Source organism: Pituophis catenifer, unplaced genomic scaffold (genome assembly GCF_029215685.1).
Source record: "Pituophis catenifer annectens isolate HBS135680 unplaced genomic scaffold, rPitCat1.0.hap2 SCAF_2, whole genome shotgun sequence".
Taxonomy (NCBI): domain Eukaryota; kingdom Metazoa; phylum Chordata; class Lepidosauria; order Squamata; family Colubridae; genus Pituophis; species Pituophis catenifer.
The window spans coordinates 269,918,033-269,938,495 of NW_027256882.1; the positions used below are offsets into that span (position 1 = coordinate 269,918,033).

The 20,463-nt window shown below is 39.1% G+C and overlaps 1 protein-coding gene across 3 annotated transcripts; it reads right to left on the bottom strand.

Moving 5' to 3' along the window:
- Positions 1-681: 681 nt before the first annotated feature.
- On the bottom strand, positions 682-19,457 carry SNX18 (sorting nexin 18). 3 transcript variants are annotated; one of them, XR_011600087.1, is made up of 3 exons: positions 17,765-19,457; positions 10,230-10,334; positions 1,827-1,899 (listed from the first exon to the last, which is right to left on the bottom strand). XR_011600087.1 is itself a non-coding variant. In XM_070938881.1 (2 exons), the coding sequence occupies exons 1-2, from the start codon at positions 19,413-19,415 to the stop codon at positions 1,646-1,648; spliced, it is 1,905 nt and encodes a 634-aa protein (XP_070794982.1). In that variant the 5' UTR covers positions 19,416-19,457; the 3' UTR covers positions 682-1,645. The 3 variants fall into 3 exon arrangements, 2 of the variants coding, with proteins under 2 accessions (XP_070794982.1, XP_070794983.1); XM_070938881.1 differs by lacking the exon at positions 10,230-10,334 and having other exon boundaries at positions 682-1,899; XM_070938882.1 differs by lacking the exons at positions 1,827-1,899; positions 10,230-10,334 and adding an exon at positions 16,978-17,039.
- Between the last annotated feature and the right edge of the window lie 1,006 nt (positions 19,458-20,463).

Here is a 20,463-nt window from a genome sequence, read left to right on the forward strand (position 1 = left end):
TCGGATCGGCCTCCCGACTCTCAGCTGATTTGCTCTCAGCTGTTTTGCCTGGGCCTCTGCTGCTTGCTGCAAGGAGGTAAATTGCTGGGAGCAGACTTTTTTTTTTCTTGTGCTAATCAAGCTATGTTGAAAACGAAAATGAAAGTAAAGCAGGTTATTTACTGTTTGCTGCAATGAGGCAAAATTGCTAGGAGGCAGAGGCAGATTTCTTTTTCCTCACCAAAAAAGGTAGGTGCGTCTTATAGTCCGGAGCGTCTTATACTCTGAAAAATATGGTAACTAGAAGCCATTCTTCAACTGAGTTGAATTGGATATACTATTTAGTGTTCTTTTTAAAAGTTTTTTGTCTAGCAGAAATAAATTAGATTGATTTACTAAAACCTGGTGAATGTATCAAGTTCCAGAACATATTCAAAAAGTATTCTAACAATACAGAAATAGGTTGATTCTAAAGCTAAAATGAGACACCAGCAGAAGAAAGTGATAGAGGGTATGTAAGTTGAGTAAAATACGTTTTCCAGAGTCTCTTTGTGATAAGGCCTCACTTAACATTTACACATAGTGGGTTCTTAACCCTCTAAAGAACAGGAATCATGAGCACAAAATATGTTAATATACATGTATTTTTTCCTAACCAACGAATAACTTCACTGAACATGAGCAATAATGCTTCCTGGCATTAGCAAGTTTCAAGTGACAATGTGGGCCCATGTTTAGAATCAAACAAATCAACTGCCAGAAAAATCTTCCAAACAACAGACACATGCATGCATGCAAGCATTACTCTGTGAACCTTTAGTCGTATCCCACTGATATAATTCAGTATCCTTTTATTAGATAAATGGTCCAAGTTTCTATCCAAAGATGTATTACACAGAAAGATTTTATGCTTGACATATTAAGAAAGGAAATACAGCAATGCTGCATTGTTGCTTGTGTACTTAATATTCTGGTAAAAATAATAAATAGTATTTTTAATCAACACAGAATCTAAAATGATTTTAAATTTTGTTGTTGCTTTACCAACTTTTATCATAGTATCTAGTGTGCAAGTTATATAACTAGTTATTTTTGAGTCACAATGAGGTTTGAAATCAAGCCCTGTCAGAGGTACTAACCCTTCATTCAATCATAAAAATGTCATTTACTAGGAAAAAAAAATGAAAAATGCTAAAGGCACAAAATCGCATAGCTGCTCTAATAGGAATTTGTAAACAGAGAATTGGCTGAATTTAAGAAATTCAAACCAAGGAGAATTTTTAAAAGGCGTATGAAGCGGGCATTAGCCCACTTCCTTAAAGACCCCGACATGTTGAGGTCTATAGCATATGCACTAAAATACCATATTTCAAAAAAGCAATAAGGCAAATAGTATAACCATTATTTCAAAAGACATTATGATGGTAGTGTAGGCATTTTGGGTATAATTTAGTTACAATGTATAGTATAGTCTCTGCTATGTATGCATAATTATTTTCTCCTTATGCAATTATTAGGTTCTGGAATTCAGAACAATTACAAAAAAGAGTTTTGCAAAACACCCTGAGAGGTGTTAACAGTCATTAGAGCAGCATTTGCCTCTGTGGTTGATTCCATCTGCAATCCAAGAAATAGCCACTATGTAAACTTTATTAATTAAGCAACATTAAACGTTGTCATATTTGTGAAGAGCTTCTTCTAACTTTTGGGTCACTTTTTGAAAAAAAATGATTTGCTGTTGTAAGAAATGCTGCATTTGTGATTTGAAGTCTCTGACTCGAATTCTATGGAAATGGTGAATCTCTGCCAAAGTGGCAAATGAAATAATGTTACAACGATCCTGAATCCCATCAGCCTTCTGGATTTCCATTTTTCCTTCTTCTACGTGCCGCTTACTTTCCTTCACTTTGGTAAGGGCTCCTGCAAGTTGGATAAAAATAACAATAACAAAACAATTATTGAAATATGAAAAATAGATTAAAATATATTACTAATTTCTACATAAATTATAAATGGTTACAGTACTATATGAAATAGACACTATAGGTACAAATCTTGTTATTTTAAATATTATAACCTATGTCTGATTTGTTTGACTAAACAAAAACCAGAAAAATCCAGCAATTCAAACATCTGTTTTGCCTTGAATTTAAGACATGCTTGAATTGGAATAGCTTTTCTCTTTCAAAATAGTAGGTAAATATTGTGGTTATCAATCTAAGATATTATGTCTCCACATTCTGTAATGTTTTATCTATATTTAAGATTAGGGAACAAAAAGTAAGTAAAAGTGAACAAAATATCATCCAAACTTGTTTATTAACCAAATAAGAATTCTTTTTTCACTGAGAACATTTGGTATTGCTAGAGATATTTTGAACCACTCCCTGGAATTCTCTTGTTTGCTTAAACAGACTTCAAGCCAGCAATCTTTGTCTTCATACACTCATTTGAAGTAAATAAAATCAAATTCGAATAACCATTTAGAACAGAGGTGCCCAACCTTTAAGACTTACGGACCTCAACTCCCAGAATTTCCCACCCAGCTGGTTGAAAATCACATTGTAATTGCACAATAGTCTGAAACATATAACCAGGGGTGAAATGCTATCGGTTTGCATCGGTTCGGGCGAACTAGTAGCGGCGGTGGTGGGTGGTTTGGTGAACTGGTAGCGGCGGCAGCGTGAGGCTCCACCCACCCACCTGGACGTCATTACTTCCTGGTTTTAGCCGTCTGCGCAAAATTGCACATGATGTGCACGCGTGCGCAAGCGGAGTGAGCACACACACATGGTGGGCGCACTTCCAAATCGGTAGAGAAGGTAAGTAGATTTTACCCCTGCATATAACCATGTTTTGGACATGTTCTCATAGTTCTATTAATTTTATTTTGTAAATCTTTGTAAACCATTAAAAATGTTAAGCGCTACACACATTGTAGTATACCTAAATCTGCGGCTAAATTTGTACATCTCCAAATTCAGAAAAACATACAGATCAAACATTTGTTTCAGCTTCCTTCAATCTATTTTTTTTAAAAACAGTGGCCATAAACATCCCAACATAAATCAACGGTGCCCCATGATGTCTCCTTCTCTTCAGAGTCTGTTGTCACAGATTAAGGCATGCTGGAATTGCAAGAAAGGCAACTCTGAAAGGTAACCCTGGAATCAATGTCTCCTCAAACCAGCATTATGTTAAAACCATTTTATTATTAACTAGCCATAATAGGATTTTAATTACTACCTCCAAGCAACGTCATTTTACCTACTGGATTAAAAAAAAGATGCAGCTACCACTAAATTAAGCCAAAGTGTCTCCTGAGTCTTACAAGTAGAATATGTGAGCGTTGTATGGAACAAGTCAGATTGTTGGAGCAGTTGCTTTAAACTTTTTAAAACTTTCCAAGAGAATTTGCTGAAGAAGCTCTTTCAAATTGCTGCGGAATCTCTTTCATAGTCTGTTCATAAAAGTACTGTGAGATGCAGTGTTTGCCAAATTTCAAGGAACCATTATTCTGAATTCATTACTGATATGCAAGTTTCTAAATATCATCAGGATTTCCAAGACTCCTAGAACTCAATTGGAAAATCCATGTCTTACACTACAGTAGGTGGTACTATAAAAGTAACAGTTGAATGAGCTGATTGATTCTGGAAGTGCCCTAAATTTGTAAAATATTTACTACAAGTGCTGGTAGGAAAGGATGAACTGGTTAGATATTATTTTCACATTCTCTATATAGGTAGTCCTTGACTTACCACTCTTCATTTAAGGATGATCAAAACTATGATAGCCTTGAAAAAGTGACTTACAATTCGTCCTCAAAATTACAAATTGCAACCAGCTAGCATTTACAACAATGGCAGCATCTTGTGATCATGTGGTTGCAATTTGTGACCTTCCAGCTGGCATCTGACAAGCAAAATCAATTGGGGAAGCCGATTCACTTAATGATTGTGTGACACATTTAATGATCACATAAGGACAACAGCAATTAGTTTAATTACTGTGGTAAAAATGTGCAACTGAAATGTTGGTTGCAATTGTGGTTGTAAGCTAAGGAGTACCTGCACTTTGTTTTAAAAACATATAGAATCATATCTTCAAAAATGGGTATCATAAAGAATCCTATTGCTGAAGGAGGATCGGGAGAAGATTCCACAATGCAGGCACCACAGCTCCCTAGACAACAGAAACTGTAACAGGCCCACTCTGCTGGAACCTGGACGACTAAAGACTGTTGTCCCATTTACCTTAGAAATCTACTTTCAAAATATGAAGCTACAAGAACAATGCAGAGACCAACTATTCTAAGTCAAAAATCACAGAGGAGTACAGGCTAGGCTAGGGGAAGCTACAAGGCAATTAACCTCAAGAAACTTTACCTGTCCTTTCTTAATGACCTTCCATTTATTATTCCTTTATTTAAATTTACATGCCATTCATCTTCCCAATTAGGTGACTCTCTACAGATCATAAAAAGATAAACAGAAAAATAATTAAGATATTAAAACTATGCAAATTAAAAATTCAAAACTATACCAAAAAACAAAAGAAAAAAAAACCAGGCCCAAGAGACAGATGGCATGGAAAGGAGATCTTCTCATCCTGTCAACCTCATCCAGTAGTGAGTGCCCCCCCCCCCCTCAGGACACCAAACCAACTGGCAGAACTAAATTGTAATATAGAATTCTTTATTGGCCAAGTGTGGACACACAAGGAATTTGGTTTTTTTTTTTTTTTTGCTTTAATTTATATGCCGCCCTTCTCTGGAGACTCAGGGCGGCTTACAATGCGTTAAGCAATAGCCTTCATACTTTTGTATATTTATACAAAGTCAGCTTATTGCCCCCACAATCTGGGTCTTCATTTTACCTACCTTTGAAAGGATGGAAGGCTGAGTCAACCTTGAGCCTGGTGAGATTTGAACTTGCAGTAATTGCAAGCAGCAGATGTTAATAACAGTGCCTTAGTCCACTGTACTACAGGCTCTTTTTGGTGCATATGCTCCATATCCTTTGAAAAGATCAAAAGGGTGGGAGCAGTTCTCATCTACAGTGGCAGAGTGTTCCGTAGGGCTGTGGTTACAGCAGAGAAGGCTCTTCTCCTTGACTCCACACACTGAAATTTCTTCCACTGGCCTAGTCCCATTGGGGTGAGATGGCTCCTCAGATATTCTGCACCCTTGCTTTCCCCTTCCTTGTTGTAAGTAATGTTCTGTCTTGACTACCGTATCTTTCAGACTGTGAGACGCACCAGAGTATAAGACGCACAAATAATTTTGAAGAGGAAAACAAGAAAAAAAAAGTTTTTGGGCTCCACACATCCGGTTTTTGCCCTCCCCGGCCCTCAGGAGCACTCTGCAGGCATCCCAAATCCTCTGCGCATCCCATTTTCGCGAAAAGCGGGTCTGTATTTGGCAAAAATGGGATCTGTGGGGTGGGGTTTCAGGAGGCCAAAAATGGCTGTAATTGGTGTATAAGACACACCAACATTTCCACCCTCTTTTAGGGGGCAAAAAGTGTGTCTTATATGCCGAAAAGTACGGTAATTCAGTAAATATTATTCTTAACAGCACTCCTCTTTCCAGAAAAGTAAAGCTAATGTCTTATATTTGGTTTATCAATGTGTAGCTGATAAGGGTTTTCAGACCCAGATAAGGTTAGCATTGCATTGCTAGAGAAGTCCAATACTAATTCTTAGTGTTATGACAAATTTAAAATTTAACAAATTTTTTGAACGACTTTCTTTTCTTAAAAAGAATGCTTACATTACATGCAGTTCAAGATGGTATGCAATCTCAGTTTCAACAATTAAAGCTTGCAAAGTCCAACTTTTTGTTTTACAGTACAAACTCTCCACAATCCCATCAAAAACATATTGCCCCATTCAAGGGCAGAATCCGATACAGATCCATATCTATATCTAGTTCACACATTTGATTTTGACGGTTACAGTAATACTGAGACAAATCACCCGGTCCAAATCACAAGGTACAGATAGATACTATAAGTTTCTGAGAGGAGCAGATCCATCAGTGAGTGAACTGAATTGGATTCCACACAGTTATTGTTCTTTTTCTGCACTCAGACCCCAAAGTTATTGAATATTAATGTCCTGAAAAATCACTTTCCCTAAATTTCAGATTATTGAAAAACAAGAACTAGTACATACAGTATGCACAGAGGGCACCAAGATACGAATTCACTTTAACTTGAATATCTTTGCTGGGAGCAATAGCTTAAAAATTCTGCATCATGGAACAGGTTTGATGAAAGTATGCAACATTTATGTTTTACAATTTAAAACATGTGCTTCAGTGGTTTTTAAATAACAAAAAATGTTGTTACAATAATTTTTCATCTGTTCATTATTAAAGAAATAAAACCAAATCAGGAAGACTACTAAGATGATAAAAAGACTGAAAGCCAAGTTGTATGAGAAACAATTATAGAAAGGAAGGCTAGCCTGCAGAAGAAAGAATTGATAGAAGGTATCAATAGCAGTTGTCAGATAACTCCAAAAGTTTGTCATTCGGGGAAGCAGTTAGGCTTACTTTCTGTTGCTCTTGTAGGCATAAATAGAACCAGTGAAATGGTAAAAAGCAGACTCAGGTTAGCCGTTAGCCATATTTTTCTTGGATGCTAACACTGATAACATTTGTTACATTTCAACTCTTTGACACACTGCTATTATTCTGGAACAAATCTCCAGAATACTCTTTCCAGCATTCTTGCTTCAGTTTCAATCCAAATAATTTCATTCCTTTACTGTGTATATGCATAAGCAAACATATGCTTGATAAAAACAAAGATACGTTTTTCAAAAGTAGATACTCATCAAATCATCATCATCTCATTCATCTTTGGATTTCCAATTGTATTCTCTAATTCTGTCCCACCCATCCATTCATGTTGCCTAGCAAAGTATTTTCCCCCCAGATTGCACTTAATTGGAATGTTTTGCAAGAGTGTCCAGGTAACAGTTGGCTGTTATGCTCCAATAAGCATAATGTGAGTCGGAACCATGAGCATAGAAAGGGAGATGTCAAAATCTGCAAAATACTTGATATACAACTGTGATCCAAGTTCTGCCCTCTGAATACATATTTACAACTTCAATGTACCCAAAAAAGGGGCAGCCTTAGATTTATTTGGTAAATTTATGGCTGCCCATCTCACATCTACGATTTTGACAGGAATCTAGATCATGATGCTGTTCCCATCAACTTCACCCCACCTCACTATGTGGATATTGCTGAATGGGGCATTATTCATCTGACACTTCCAAAAATGTTAGACAAAACTAATGTTTCTCAACCTTGGCAATTTGAAGACATGTAGACTTCAACTCCCAGAATGTTGGCTAGGGAACACCTTCAAATTGCCGAAGTTGAGAAATAAAAATATAGACATATAATACCTCATTTCTGAACAGGTTCATTGTTGGAAAAGTTTCAGTTAGTCTGAATATTATTTCACATTTTTGTTAGTGTAAACAGAATGCTAAAACCAGATTTTAATCAACCTCAGTCATCAACTTGACTGAATTGGTATGTACAAGTATAAACTACCAAAATAAAATAAATCAGGGGAGGCATTATAAATTCATCTTAATTGCCACCTCCTGCTTTTCCATTTTATAAAAAAATGTAACCAAGTTATTGATTACAAAAACAAATTATAGACTTAGATATTTAGCATATTGTATGTCTTTTTCAGCAGGCATACAAAATATCTTTGACTGACTTTTAAAAAAAATATATCTTAAATAGCTTACTTATATTGCGATCACAATTAAGTGCATTGTGAATCAACTGATGGCAATATGAAACTCTCAGGTAGTTTGTGCAATTTCCTTTAATGCTTCTGGAATGTAGTCTGGTCCTGGCTGGCCTTTTAAGTTGACTAACAGAATGATCCAATTCATACCTTCCTCTAATCACGTCACAGCCACCTCTGCAAATGAACAACACTCATTCTCAACTGCCCAGGTAAACCTTTGAGAATAACTGCCCCACAAACAGCTCTTCGTCTGTCTCTGTACAGGTAGTCCTCGACTTACATTTCATTTAGTGATCGTTCAAAGTTACAACAGCACTGAAAAAGTGACTTATGACTATTTTTCACTCTTACAACCATTGTAGCATCCACATTCCATATGGTCACCTGATCAAAATTTGGATGCTTTGCAGCTGGCTGATATTTATGATAGTTGCAGTGTCCTGGGGTCATATGATCACCTTTTGTGACCTTCTGACAAGCAAAGGCAATGGGAGGGCCAAATTGACTTAACAACCATGTTACTAATTTAATAGCTGCAGACATTCACTTAGCAACTGTAGCAAGAAAGGCCGTAAAATAGGGCAAAATTCACTTAACAATTGTCTTGCTTAGTAACAGACATTTTGGACTCAATTGTGGCCGTACGTCAAGAACAACAGGTACTCTACTCCCCCCTGGACACAGCAGTGGTTTGAATGCATATTGCAGGATAACTCTGCCCACAGCCAAGAGTTCAATCCTGACTGGCTCAAGGTTGACTCAAACTTCCATCCTTCCGAAGTTAGTAAAATGAGGATCCAGATTGTTGGGGACAATATGCTGTAAAGCAGTATACAAGTCTAAATGCTATTGCTGTTACTAGCATTTGAATTGAGTACAAAGCTTTGCAAAACACTCTTTGTTCTTATTTCTTTTTGCTCTTGTGGAGAGCCTAAATTTTTGATTGATTCTTTGCATCAAATAAGACAAAATACATAAGATTCCATTTAAAGATGAGGTCTACTGGCATAGAAGAATTTAGCACTTTATCCAGAGTTAAGTAGAACAGACTTCCAGTATAATATTTTATTTACTCTTATTATTGTATCTTGATTCTTTCTTCATCATTCTGCTTATATTTTCTTCAATAAATTTTATTGTTTGATTGAGGTAGGCTTTGTTGCAGTCTTGGGAATGTATCTTTTTCTATGGCTAAGCTGTTTACCTGGATCTAATTTAATCTAAATGGAGTTATTTCTTCTGTAAGACTGCCAACTATTCTGCTTCAGAATTTCCTAACACACAATAAATTTAATTATATTGTATCTGAACAAGGTTTAATGTGAAACTTTTGAACTCTTGACAATGAAAAGTCTGAGTGGGTTTTGGATTGCCACTGAATGAACCTAAAGCAAAGTGGGAGGTAAACCATAGCTCCCAGTTCTCTCCCCACATTTCTTGGCTCTGGTTACATCAACAACACAACAGGAATTGAATACCGATACTAAACAAAAGATACGTCTCTAACAGATATCTATTACTTTATATCATATAAGGGTGGTCAAAATATGAGGGAAATCTAGTGAAAATGCTCCTAAAATTATCTGGGTCATGCAACCCAGAATGGCTGACTTTTGAAGGAGAAAATGTCCTATTGCATCCTCTCAACTCTATCCACTTGCATTCAGAAAGAGCTGTTAAACAAATCAGGATATGTTTATAAATGGTTCATTTAGTGTTAAAATTTTAATTAGGATCTCTAGCTTGATCTTTCCCAACAAGCCAACATTAATTCTAGGCTTTGTCTTTCTCTTAAGATTCTAGCATTTGGGGGAGTAAAAAATGTTTAAAAATTGGATGTAAATAGTCAAGGAAGGGTAGCCAATGTTTGTTCAGCTGTTCCCATTGGCAAAAAAACCCCTAACCCCTACATGAAAAAAATTGGGTAGTATGCAAAAGTACACTTCTTTGCCAGAATGTTCAGCAAAAACAGTATGCCAAATTTGGGGACGGCATGTATTCCATCCTATCTTTTTTATTGTTCTAAAATGGAAGTTCTCAAGTTTTCTCAAGACCTAGGTATTTTATAAATTATACAGAATAGTTTAATTAACTCTATGACCTTGCATATAGATAGCCTATTTGATATCAGTTGCATTTCCGTTAAGCACCAAGGTTTTTTTTTTTGGATAAACAATGGTGCTACATATCCCTGAGCAATGGACAGCTTTGGTACCCTTTAACATCCTGGAGTCAAAGTGCTGATCTATCTTTCTATCTTTCTAAGCACAGCAGATTCCAGCTTTGTAACTCAGTAAGCTTTGAATTAAAGCAGAGAGACAAAGGGGAGGAAAAAGTATAGCCAATAGTATAGATGGAGATGAGGCAGCATGTATTGCTTAGAACAAGAATGCCATCTTATCATGAAAGGTTCAGGAGTCCAAAGTTTCATATTTGGACAGGAATGGAAAACATATCTACCACCTTATGTATATGATTCTTCCATTGTTATTGCTTCAGAACAATTACTTTGTTCAATCACAATTTTCCCTTTACTTCTTTCCAGCATTCAAAGATTTTCCAGAAAGACTGCAAAGGAGGGAAGGCAGGAAGGAAAGGGAGAGAGAGAAAGAGAGAGGGAGAAAAGGAAGAAATACAAAATTTAGCTGTTGCTAGAAATAGCTAAGCAATAATAGCTTTACTTACATACATGTCTTTTGAATCGCAATCTCATGTTAAAATTAAAATCTAAATACAACAACAATAATAAAGTATAAAACATAAAATAATATTAACTTAAAATTAGAGAACTTACATTATGCCAATAGAAGTTTTTATAGCATGGAACAAATAGAAAGGTATGTGTTAGCTGAACACTTTAGGAAGAATTTTCGATGCTAATTTGCTACTACATAAGTGTACAGTATATTCTTCTTGATAACCCACTGTCCTCATATCAGATGGCAAACAGGACAACCTTCATAGAAAATTCCAATTTTGAGGACTTGTATATGGAAACAAGCAGTCATTCGAGAACCACTGATAGTCAAGGTATGGTAAAAGTTGAACACTAATTTGCTAGCTTCTTATCCTCTCTCGTTATTAGTAGTAATAGTGGTAGTAACTCAGGGGTCCCCAACCATTCTGGCTTTGCGGACCAGCGGCGGGGTGAGGACATGGTTCTGTGTAAAAAGCGGGCTCATGCATGCCTGTGCGCAGCTCCATTAGCGCAAGTGGCAGGTGCGTGTACCCGTTGCTTGCACGAATGGAACTTTGCGTGCGTGCACACCGCTCACCCAAGTGGAGCTGCACACATGAGTGTGGATGTGGGCCACCACTTGCATGGCCCAGTTCCACACAGGCCACGGCCTGGGGGTTGAGGACCCATGGTAGTAATACACATACATATACAGTACACAAACTAACTCAAAACCAGCACTTTGAACTGAACTGGAAAGAATAGCAAATACAAAAAACAAGACCTAATTAGCAATCTATCTGCAGACCTCAAGCAATTGTCAAAGGTAATCCTACATTAGAATAAAGTAGTGAAAGCAAGAATAACTGAGGTTGGGGAATTTTTGAAAGGATAAGCTGATAAAAGATATTCCATCTGAAAGCTGATGAACAGCACTGGTGATGACTGACTGGATTTGCTACATCCAAGATAAAGTAACAGATGAATAACTTTATCTTTATAATACTTTGTGAACGTGTTTGACCTTTGAGGGCTTTGTTTATAAGGTAAGCTGTTAAACTTGCTGGATAGCCCAATGGGATGCAAATATGCTGGGAACAAACTGAAAATATGCTGACCTTACTATGAATAGGCTCAATTATGAATAGTTACTTTGATTAGATTTTCCTGTCATTCGTGCTCTTCAATATTAGTACTTGCTTCATTCTTTACAACTCATTAAAATCAGAGATTGACTGGGCTCTGCATAGACAGCAGCAACAGCATTAATAATAGTAAATACTCTGCCCTAACTTTACATTATCCTTTATAAATTGCTTTTATTAAACTTGTGTAGTCCTTGTATCATGCTTGAACACATCATTATGTGAAAATAAATAATTAGGAAAAGTTGAAGGAAAAAGAGGAATCGAATGACAAAGTGACAGATTCAGTTATGACAGCAGTAAATATACCACAAAAGGGTTAAAAGGCCAGTCTGAAGGTAAATTATTCTGGAAACTATCTAGGTAGTCAATACTGACTTGACAGTACTCATTCACTCATTCAGTGATCCATCTTTTGCTGGGTAGCACAACTGTCCTCTGTACTTGCCATACAATCCCACTAAAGTTCTTGCTTTATGGTTACAAATACCGAGAAACACATTGAAATTTGAATTAAAAGAATTACAACTGCATTTTTACAAGATTTACAGACTTTTCTTTTCTCCAAGAAAGCATAGCCTAACAAACAATACATGCAGCTTTTTTTTATCCCTTAAGTTTACTAAAGGAAAGTCAGCAGTCTTCAAGTCTAAATAGTAATATGAATTCTGACACTCTGTCTTCAAGACCAGCACTTTATTGACTAAAACAACACTGTAGAAACTATAAAGTATACTATACACTTTAAAATGTAATTAACAAAAGACAAATTTTGGAATATCTCAGACCCTTACAGCCTCAGTACAGGTAGTCTTCATTTAGCGACTGCCTCTGATAGCGACCATTCCAGTTATGACAGTGATGAAAAAGTAACTTTGTCCCTGATATCCACATTTACAACCTTTGCAGGTCTCTAAAGCAAAGGAAAGCTGAAGTAAAATTGTGATGGTTCACGTCGTGATGGCATCATTTAACATTCAAATTGCTGGTCCCCATCGTGGTCACTAAATGAGGAGTACTTGTACTGATAAACTCTTATAAAAGCAGATGCTATGTGTGGATATGAGCAAAACATTAAAACGTTCTTTGGCATTTAGATCACATCAGCTTAGTTTGCCATTAAGAGGCAAAAGTATCCGATCATGATTGTCCATGGATGAAACAAGATGATGTAGTCATGCAAAGGCCACAACTTATGTGGTTGCAGCAGCCATCCTGATGCAACGACATAAGGGCAGCACTTGTATATTTACATCATTGTACACTCATCACTTTGGTATCATCATACTTCACTGCAGAAACTGCTGTGCCCAGTGCACACTAGTCCATCGCAAACTCACTAAATCTCTGTGTTTCTGATGGCTTGTTCTTGTTTTTGCTAATCTACTTGAGATTGCAAAGCAGGTACAGAATGTGGGTTGCAGGCTTTCTGTTTAGCTCTACAAGATACAATTTGTGAAGCTCTAATCAAGTGACCTCTACCTTGAGATGTCAAGGGTAAGGGTGGTTTGTGTGGGTTTTATCCTTGTAAGCCACCTGGAATCATTGAGTGAGTTGAGCAGTCATATATAAATATAATTTTTCTTTTAAAAAAATGAATAAAAACATTCTACAAAGGGTTATATATAGACATAGTTTTTATATGCATGCATAGAGTGGTCAAGGACCCCCTTGACAGCATTTCAATGGCAATTTCTAGTTGTTAAAGAGACTAATCCTAGGTAATATGATTTTCCCAACATAGATTAATTTTAATATGGGCTGATTTACAAGCAAGTTTTCTAATAGTTGGAAACATCCATTATTGGTTTTTCTTTCAAGGGAATACTCATACCTCATTTGAATAGGATGTGGCATGTTTATTTATTTAAGAAAATTCATATGGTTGCCCAGCTGACTCTTAGTGACTCCAAGCTGCTTACAAAGATAAAAACCCCATATAAAAAAAAATAGCAATAACCCCCTGTCCCCCTGGTGACAGCACTCAATCAATCAAATAAGTCACTTGATAGGCTCCATCCCACTCTGGCCCCAGGCCTGTTGGAAAAACCAGGTCATCAGAGTTTTGTGAAGAATGGCATGACAGGTCAATGTTTTTGGTGATCTCAGAACTGGGATTGTTTTCTTGCAGTGCCCTGATGATGTTACCTAGTTTGAGTAATAAAGTGTCTGCAAGAACACATGAAAAGAAAGCAACCCCAGCTCAGAGAACACCAAGGACCCCTCATTGCAACTCTGGGCTACAAATATTCTGCTTTATGGGTCAAGGACATCCCAGTCTCAAATAGCAATTTAATCAATTATCAAGAGATTAGCACTATCAGGTTATACAATACTGAAATCTGTAGTTTGTACTTGTAATTTGAAGGTAGTTAATTTGGTTAATTAATTAATTAATTAAAGTGGTTAGGACACTGTGGTTGACGATTAACAAGGCCGCGTTTGAGGCTCAAGTGCTGCTGCATGATGAGGTGAGCTCCCGCCATTCACTCCCGCTCCTCCCAACCTGGCAGTTTGAAAGCGTGTAATCATGGATAGACAGATAGGTACCACTTTGGTGGGCACATTAACAGGGGCATAAAAGGAGTCCCAACTGGGCGTCCCCTGGACAATGGTGATGTTACCAACTAATCCTTTCAACCCGGAAGCACCTTGGTGCTTCTAACAATGAATGCGAGCGACTTGTAATTTAAAAAAAAAAATCTTTAAAAATTGTTTTAGGTATATGCACCTACATATACATATGCACACACGTTACTGAAAATGCAAATATATACTGAAAATGCAAATATATATCCATATTTTGATGTTCTTCAAATAGTAATTGGCTGAATGAACATTACCAAGTCATTTTGTGCTAGACTGCTGTAATGTAATGTATTTAAGCATTAATCACACTGGCACTGATTGAACAGGCCTTACCTTAAATGAGTCTGAAGAATAGCACTGGAATGTAATAGAGATCACATTACTTGATTAAAGCAAGTATCCCTCACTGGGCTTATTCTGAAAATTCTTCAAGAAAGAAAAACTGAGGAAAGCAATTCAATTGCCTTTCTTGTTCTCTTGTAAGGATGCCACAAAAAACCATGAGAATATCCAAACAAATGTCTAGGACAGTGGCCTTTTATCAGTTTTATATTATAGAAATCAAGCAATCTGTCCTTGAAAAATCTACATTGATTCTAATTTTAAATCAGAATGATAATGATAACACTATCACCATGCATCCATCCATCTAATCACAATAGTCTTGCTATATTCATACATGAATAACAGTTTCTAATCCTGAAATACTGTATTAGTAATTACAATATATATTTTGTATTTAAACTTGAATTACTTAAGTGTTTAAACTATTATAAATGTCTCTTCATATTCCTGAGATCTTATTTCAACAGTCAGTCTAAGTATCGCCATCTTTCTCTTCCTTCTCAATGTTTTGTTACATCAAGTGTTTCCATCTGCATGACAAAAAAAATCCTTTAAATCAAACTCGGAGAAGGGTGGCATATAAATCAAATTTAAAAAAAAAAAAAAAAAAACCAATACCAGCCACAAATTCCCTTATCCTTTCCTACTTATTCAGGAATACATTATCTGATTAAAACTAAAAAGCAAACCAGATACAAGTGTGACAAACATACCATTATAAATAAAAACTAACTTTATAAATTTATCTGAACTAAGTTTTCATAGAAGAGTTCTTCATGACAAAACATTAGAATTCATGTAATTTTTCACTATCATAACATACCTAGAAACTAAAGACAGAAATTGATCCTTGGGGAAGAAGAATACACAAAAACAGAAATACAATGAGCCAAGAAATATGGCTCAAATCCAAATTAAACTTTCTTCCGCATTGACAAATTTAGATCAATGGAATTTACTACTTACAATCATAATGGATTTATAATATACAGTACTCTGGATCCTATCCCAAAGATAGTTACCCAGCTAATAAAAAAATAAGTAATTGATGAGCAATCAAGTCATATGTGGATTGAAATTGATTTAAGATATATGTGGCTCGTTTTTCCTTCATAAAAACCTTTGAAGATGCTACTCAATTGCTACAAAGGGTATCAGACCTTCATGGAAAATCAAACAAAATATTTTAAAATAATAAAGTATTTTAGTTTTAAGCTGCACATCTGAATTAAATTAGTAGACATCTACAGAAGTATTTTGTTTAAAGAAATACAACATTTTTAAAGGTATCCTTACACATTTTTCTTCTGAATTTTAGTCCTTTCTTGGAAAAGAAGCCAAAGTATATATACTATTGTACAAAAACATTTTTATCACTAAAACCTAGAGATCGCCAAACGTAGAGATCTCCCTTTCTACTCTGCCTATTCTGAATGTAAGCAAACAAACAATAAGATCTACTCTTAGTCTCTTGCCATCATTTACAAGTGGTCTAATCATTCTCTGGCAATGTTATTGTTTTGCCGTGGTGGCAGACTCTAATGATAGGCGCACAGGAGTACCTAAAAGGACACAACTGTTTATTTGCCAGATATGATTTCTGATGCACTTTTGTATTTCCCCCGAAGCCAATCTGATTACTTGAGTCACTTATTCTGTTCATGGAAGCTGAGCACCCATGGTTGATGCTCAGAGCCCATGACTGCCTCAGATTACACACACACACGTACACAAATTGGCATTTGCCCAGAATGGCTCAACAGCCTTGTTCTCAGTCTTGTACTTGAACAGAATAAAAACAGGAAAACTCTGTGATTTGTGTCAGATACACAGGGTAGGAGCAGCCATACTATGATAATGAAGCCAGAGAAAGTGTGATTGAGTTTTCATGCATGAGTTGCTACTGTTATTTAATTTTTTTTAAAAAAGAAATCATTTTAAAATTGGCAGTGAAAGCTAAAGAATTTTAGGCAGAGAACTATCTTATATACAGGTCTGAGATTAATGTTGTATAGTGCTGGTATGTCTCTATTACTGTGGTTGTTTTCAGTTAGGGTTCTGGTTTTGTTTTTGTTTTTAACTATTTTTACTAAGTATCAGGTTTTGTAAACTGCCCAAAACTTACTAAAGGGTGAGTGGGGAGGTACAATGAACTTAATGAAATAAGGAAAATAAATGAAATGCAGGAAGATGGATCTCAGATGTCCATGTAAACACACAACTACTATTTCTCTTCTCTGTTCCCCAAGTCCTTCTTTGTAAGAGATTTCACATTCGAAATATATTTGCCAGTACCAACAAATATGCAGCTTCACATTTAAATGAATATAACGAGGGAAAGGAGCCAATAAATACCTCTAGTCATATATATGCCTAGTTAGTTATGTTGTGATTGTTGATGGCCACTATTAATTTTTGAGTGATTCATTAGGATCAATTAAAGGTTCAAAAATTTTGGTCAAGAGCTTCACAGCTAGTGGTGTATATAAGAGGTCCCATCTCCCTTCTTGCTAAAACCTGTAAGATAAAAGACAAAGGTTCTGCATGCCTTAAGCATCTGGAGCAGAGAAATACACATTGGGGGGAGGATGGTGGGGGTTAGAGAATCCCTCTCTCCAATACACACGTGTGCACACACACACAAAATATTATACCAGAACATTTATAGTAATTAAGATGGTAAATACTTCTAAATTTTTGCAAGTGAAAAATGAGTAAAAAACTTGATGTAGTTGGCTCCAGTTATGATGACCCCATCCTCCATCCCATCACTGTAAATTTCATGGTTCTGTAAAAATCATCTGATTGTTAATAAAGTATATACTTTAATGGATTTAATGGAAGTTATTATGCTTAGTGGGGTTCAGGTCTAATTAAATATATGTAGGATTACAAACTAAAATGTACATCATCTGAGGCAAAGATGAAGAAACTTATTCTCGATTTACAGATTCTTTTTTCCTTTGTGTTTCCCTGTACACATAAGCAGTGAAATCAAAAGATCAGAAAATCTAGAAAACACAGCCTGTGTCACAACTTACAAGAATCAAATGGATAGAAAACTATGCCATAATAAAGCTATTACAGTTCAAAACACTTTTGTTTTTCTTAATAGATTGATGTGAATTACTCATCTGGGATGTTTTTATCAATAAGTAAAAAAAAACTGAAGAAAGGTTTGTGTCCATGACATTTATATCATTTTTTAAAGGCATATTTATACAGTTAAAGCATTACATTACCTTTCTGGACATGGATTATGTCTGGGAAGTTGGCCAGATGTCCCTGATACAGAGCTAATAAATCCATCACTGGGTCCAGGTCCTGTCTGGGTTGGTCTGCAAAGAGTTCACCAATAGCATCATAAGCTTCCCCAGTGAAGGCAATGGCCTGATTGAGGCCAACTGAAAAAGCCTGCTGGTCCATTTCAAAGGCTTGGCTGAGGCCCCTGAAGGAGTGTCCCACTTTCTGGTATTCCTTCTTGAACCCAGCCACCTGCTTGCGGGCAAACTCATTGACAGTCTGGTTCAACTGAATGGTGCTCTCATCCATCTTTTTGGTGAAGCTTTTGAAGCCATCGACTTTACTTTCTACCTCCTGCAGGTCCAGAGCAGCAGGGCCACCAGCAGGGACGCTAATGGTCAAGAAGAAGTTAGCACCCACCATCTCGTCCTTCTCAGCTTTGCGTTTGCCTTGCTTCCAGGCTTTCTCATCCGTGCTGGGACAGGTGAGGAAATGCTGGAAGGCATCACACTGGGCCAACACGGGATGGCTGCACATGTGGTCCATCCACCACGCTAAGCCTTTGCGGCGCTTGGAGATAAAGTCCTCCTCGAAACGCCCCGTGGCTTGTTTCTCTGGCAAGTGGGGTACGGAGATGACGGGGAACTTCTCGACCAGGCGGCCATAGAGCCAATCAAAGTGCTTGTAGCGCCGGTTGACCTGCTGCCCCGTGTGGCTTGGCACCAGCTTGTAGGCAATGTAGCTCTTCATGCCTTTGAATTTGGTCTGCTTGGTGGGGTCTTCGATGGAGCACTGGAAAGGGTAAGGGTTTTCCTGCCACTCGGGCCCATAGGAGCCCAGCACCACGCAGAGCTTGTCCCCGTCCTTCACGAAACCCGACGCCTCACCCAGCACAAAAGCTTCGCCTCCGGATTTCACGAAGGTGGAGAAGCGGTTCAAGTTGCGGCTGACGGTGGCCGAGCTCTTGGCGCCGCCGGCCGGGTGATGCAAAGGGCCGCCAGGTTGGCTGCTCCGGGAGCTCAGCGACAGATCGGACCGGGTGGAAAGGGAATACCTGCTGGCAGAGCCTCCCGCCCCGCCGACTCCCATCGCCGCGTTCTCGTAGTCCGGGTAAGAGCAGCCCAAGACGCCCGGCTCGTCCGCCACGGTAGAGCTGTCGTCCCAGTCATCGTCCCAGTCGTCGTCGCTGCCTTGGCTGGCTTGGTAAGAAGAGCCGCCGCCGTAAGAGCGCGCCGTCTGGAAGGAAGAGAAGCCCGACGAGGCGGGCGGCGGAGGCAGTTGGAAGGGCTCGGCGGCCGGCGGAGGCAGCTGGTGATGCTGGGCGGTGATGGTGGTGGTGCCGGCGACGGGCGGGGGGTTGAAGGCGGTCGCCGGAGCCGCCAAGGGCTCGAAGCCGCCGGACGGCACGTTCGCATAGCGGGCCGGGACGGGCGCGGGAGGCGGGAGCGCCGGCTCGGCTACCGGAGCTCGGATGACCTGGACGTAGGAGGCCGGGAAGAGGCCGCGGTCGCCTCGGCTGTTCACCCCCTCGAACCAGCCCTCGATCTCCTGGTCGCTGCACAGGCTCAGCACCTCATGTTCTCGCAGCGAGATCTCGCCCGGGTTCTCCGACTTGAAGTCGTACAGCGCGCGGGCCCGCAGCAAAGCCATGGCCCCGCCGCCGCCGCCGCCGCTCTGGTCGCCGCCCAGGCAGGGATGAAGCCGAAGGGCCGCCTGCCTCACAGCGCCGCCAAACAGGCGCAGCTCGCGCCCCCCGCCGGCCGGCCGGCCGCGCTACCCGCCCCTCCGGCGGACCAACGGCCGGTCCGCCTCCCTCTCCCGGGGCGCCGCCTCACGCCGAGCCCCGCTCGCCTCTCCGCTGCTCCTTCGTGAAGAGGCGGGAAGGGCAGCCCACTCCTTCGGCGGTCGCGCTCCCCAACCGAGCGCCGGACTGCCGCTTCGAGGCGCCCAGGGAAGGGGCCGGGTCGGGGGACTGTCCCACGTCGCCAGTTTCACTAATCCAGAGCCGAGAGAAAGGGCCGGGAAGCCGAGCCCAGAGCTACCGCCCCCATCGATGGGGCCGGAGCGGCGGGCCGATGCTTTGGGTTGGCTTCGCGGTGAGCCGCCTGCCCTCTGGCGTTCGGCGCGGGAGGGACGCCGCCTCGGAGCGACGGAGAAGCCGAAACGGCCTCAGGCGCTGAAAAAGGACCCGTAAACTGAGGTTGTGTCAGGACCCTTCGACGGGAAGCCCTCAATAGCGATTCAAGTCCAGTCAGGCGCCCTAGAGTTTTTTTGCCAATCTTCATTTTGTATAAATCCGGGATGTTTTTTGATCAGTCTAGAGTAGCCTAAGCCCTGGTATTACTTGGTGGTCTCCCATCCAAATATTAAAATAGCAGCTTCTGACTGCTTAGCCTTTTCAAGTGCGGAGGGATTTAAATATAGGAGCACTATTGTTGGTGGCATCAAGGGCATCTCTCCCTGTTTGTTTTCTTGGCAACATAAGGCTGTTTTCTTTGCATCCTGTAATGATTTTCAGCCTTGATTAAGGCTCCCTCTTAAAATGCTAATCAAGGCTGCGTAGCTTTTTAAAATCATCCAAGTCTTGCTGCTTATATAGAGACAGATTATACATAAAACTAAACAAAAATTAATAGTGCCGGTAGTGATGGTAAGTAGGAAAATCAGAGGAGAAACCAAATTGGGGATAAATAAAGAA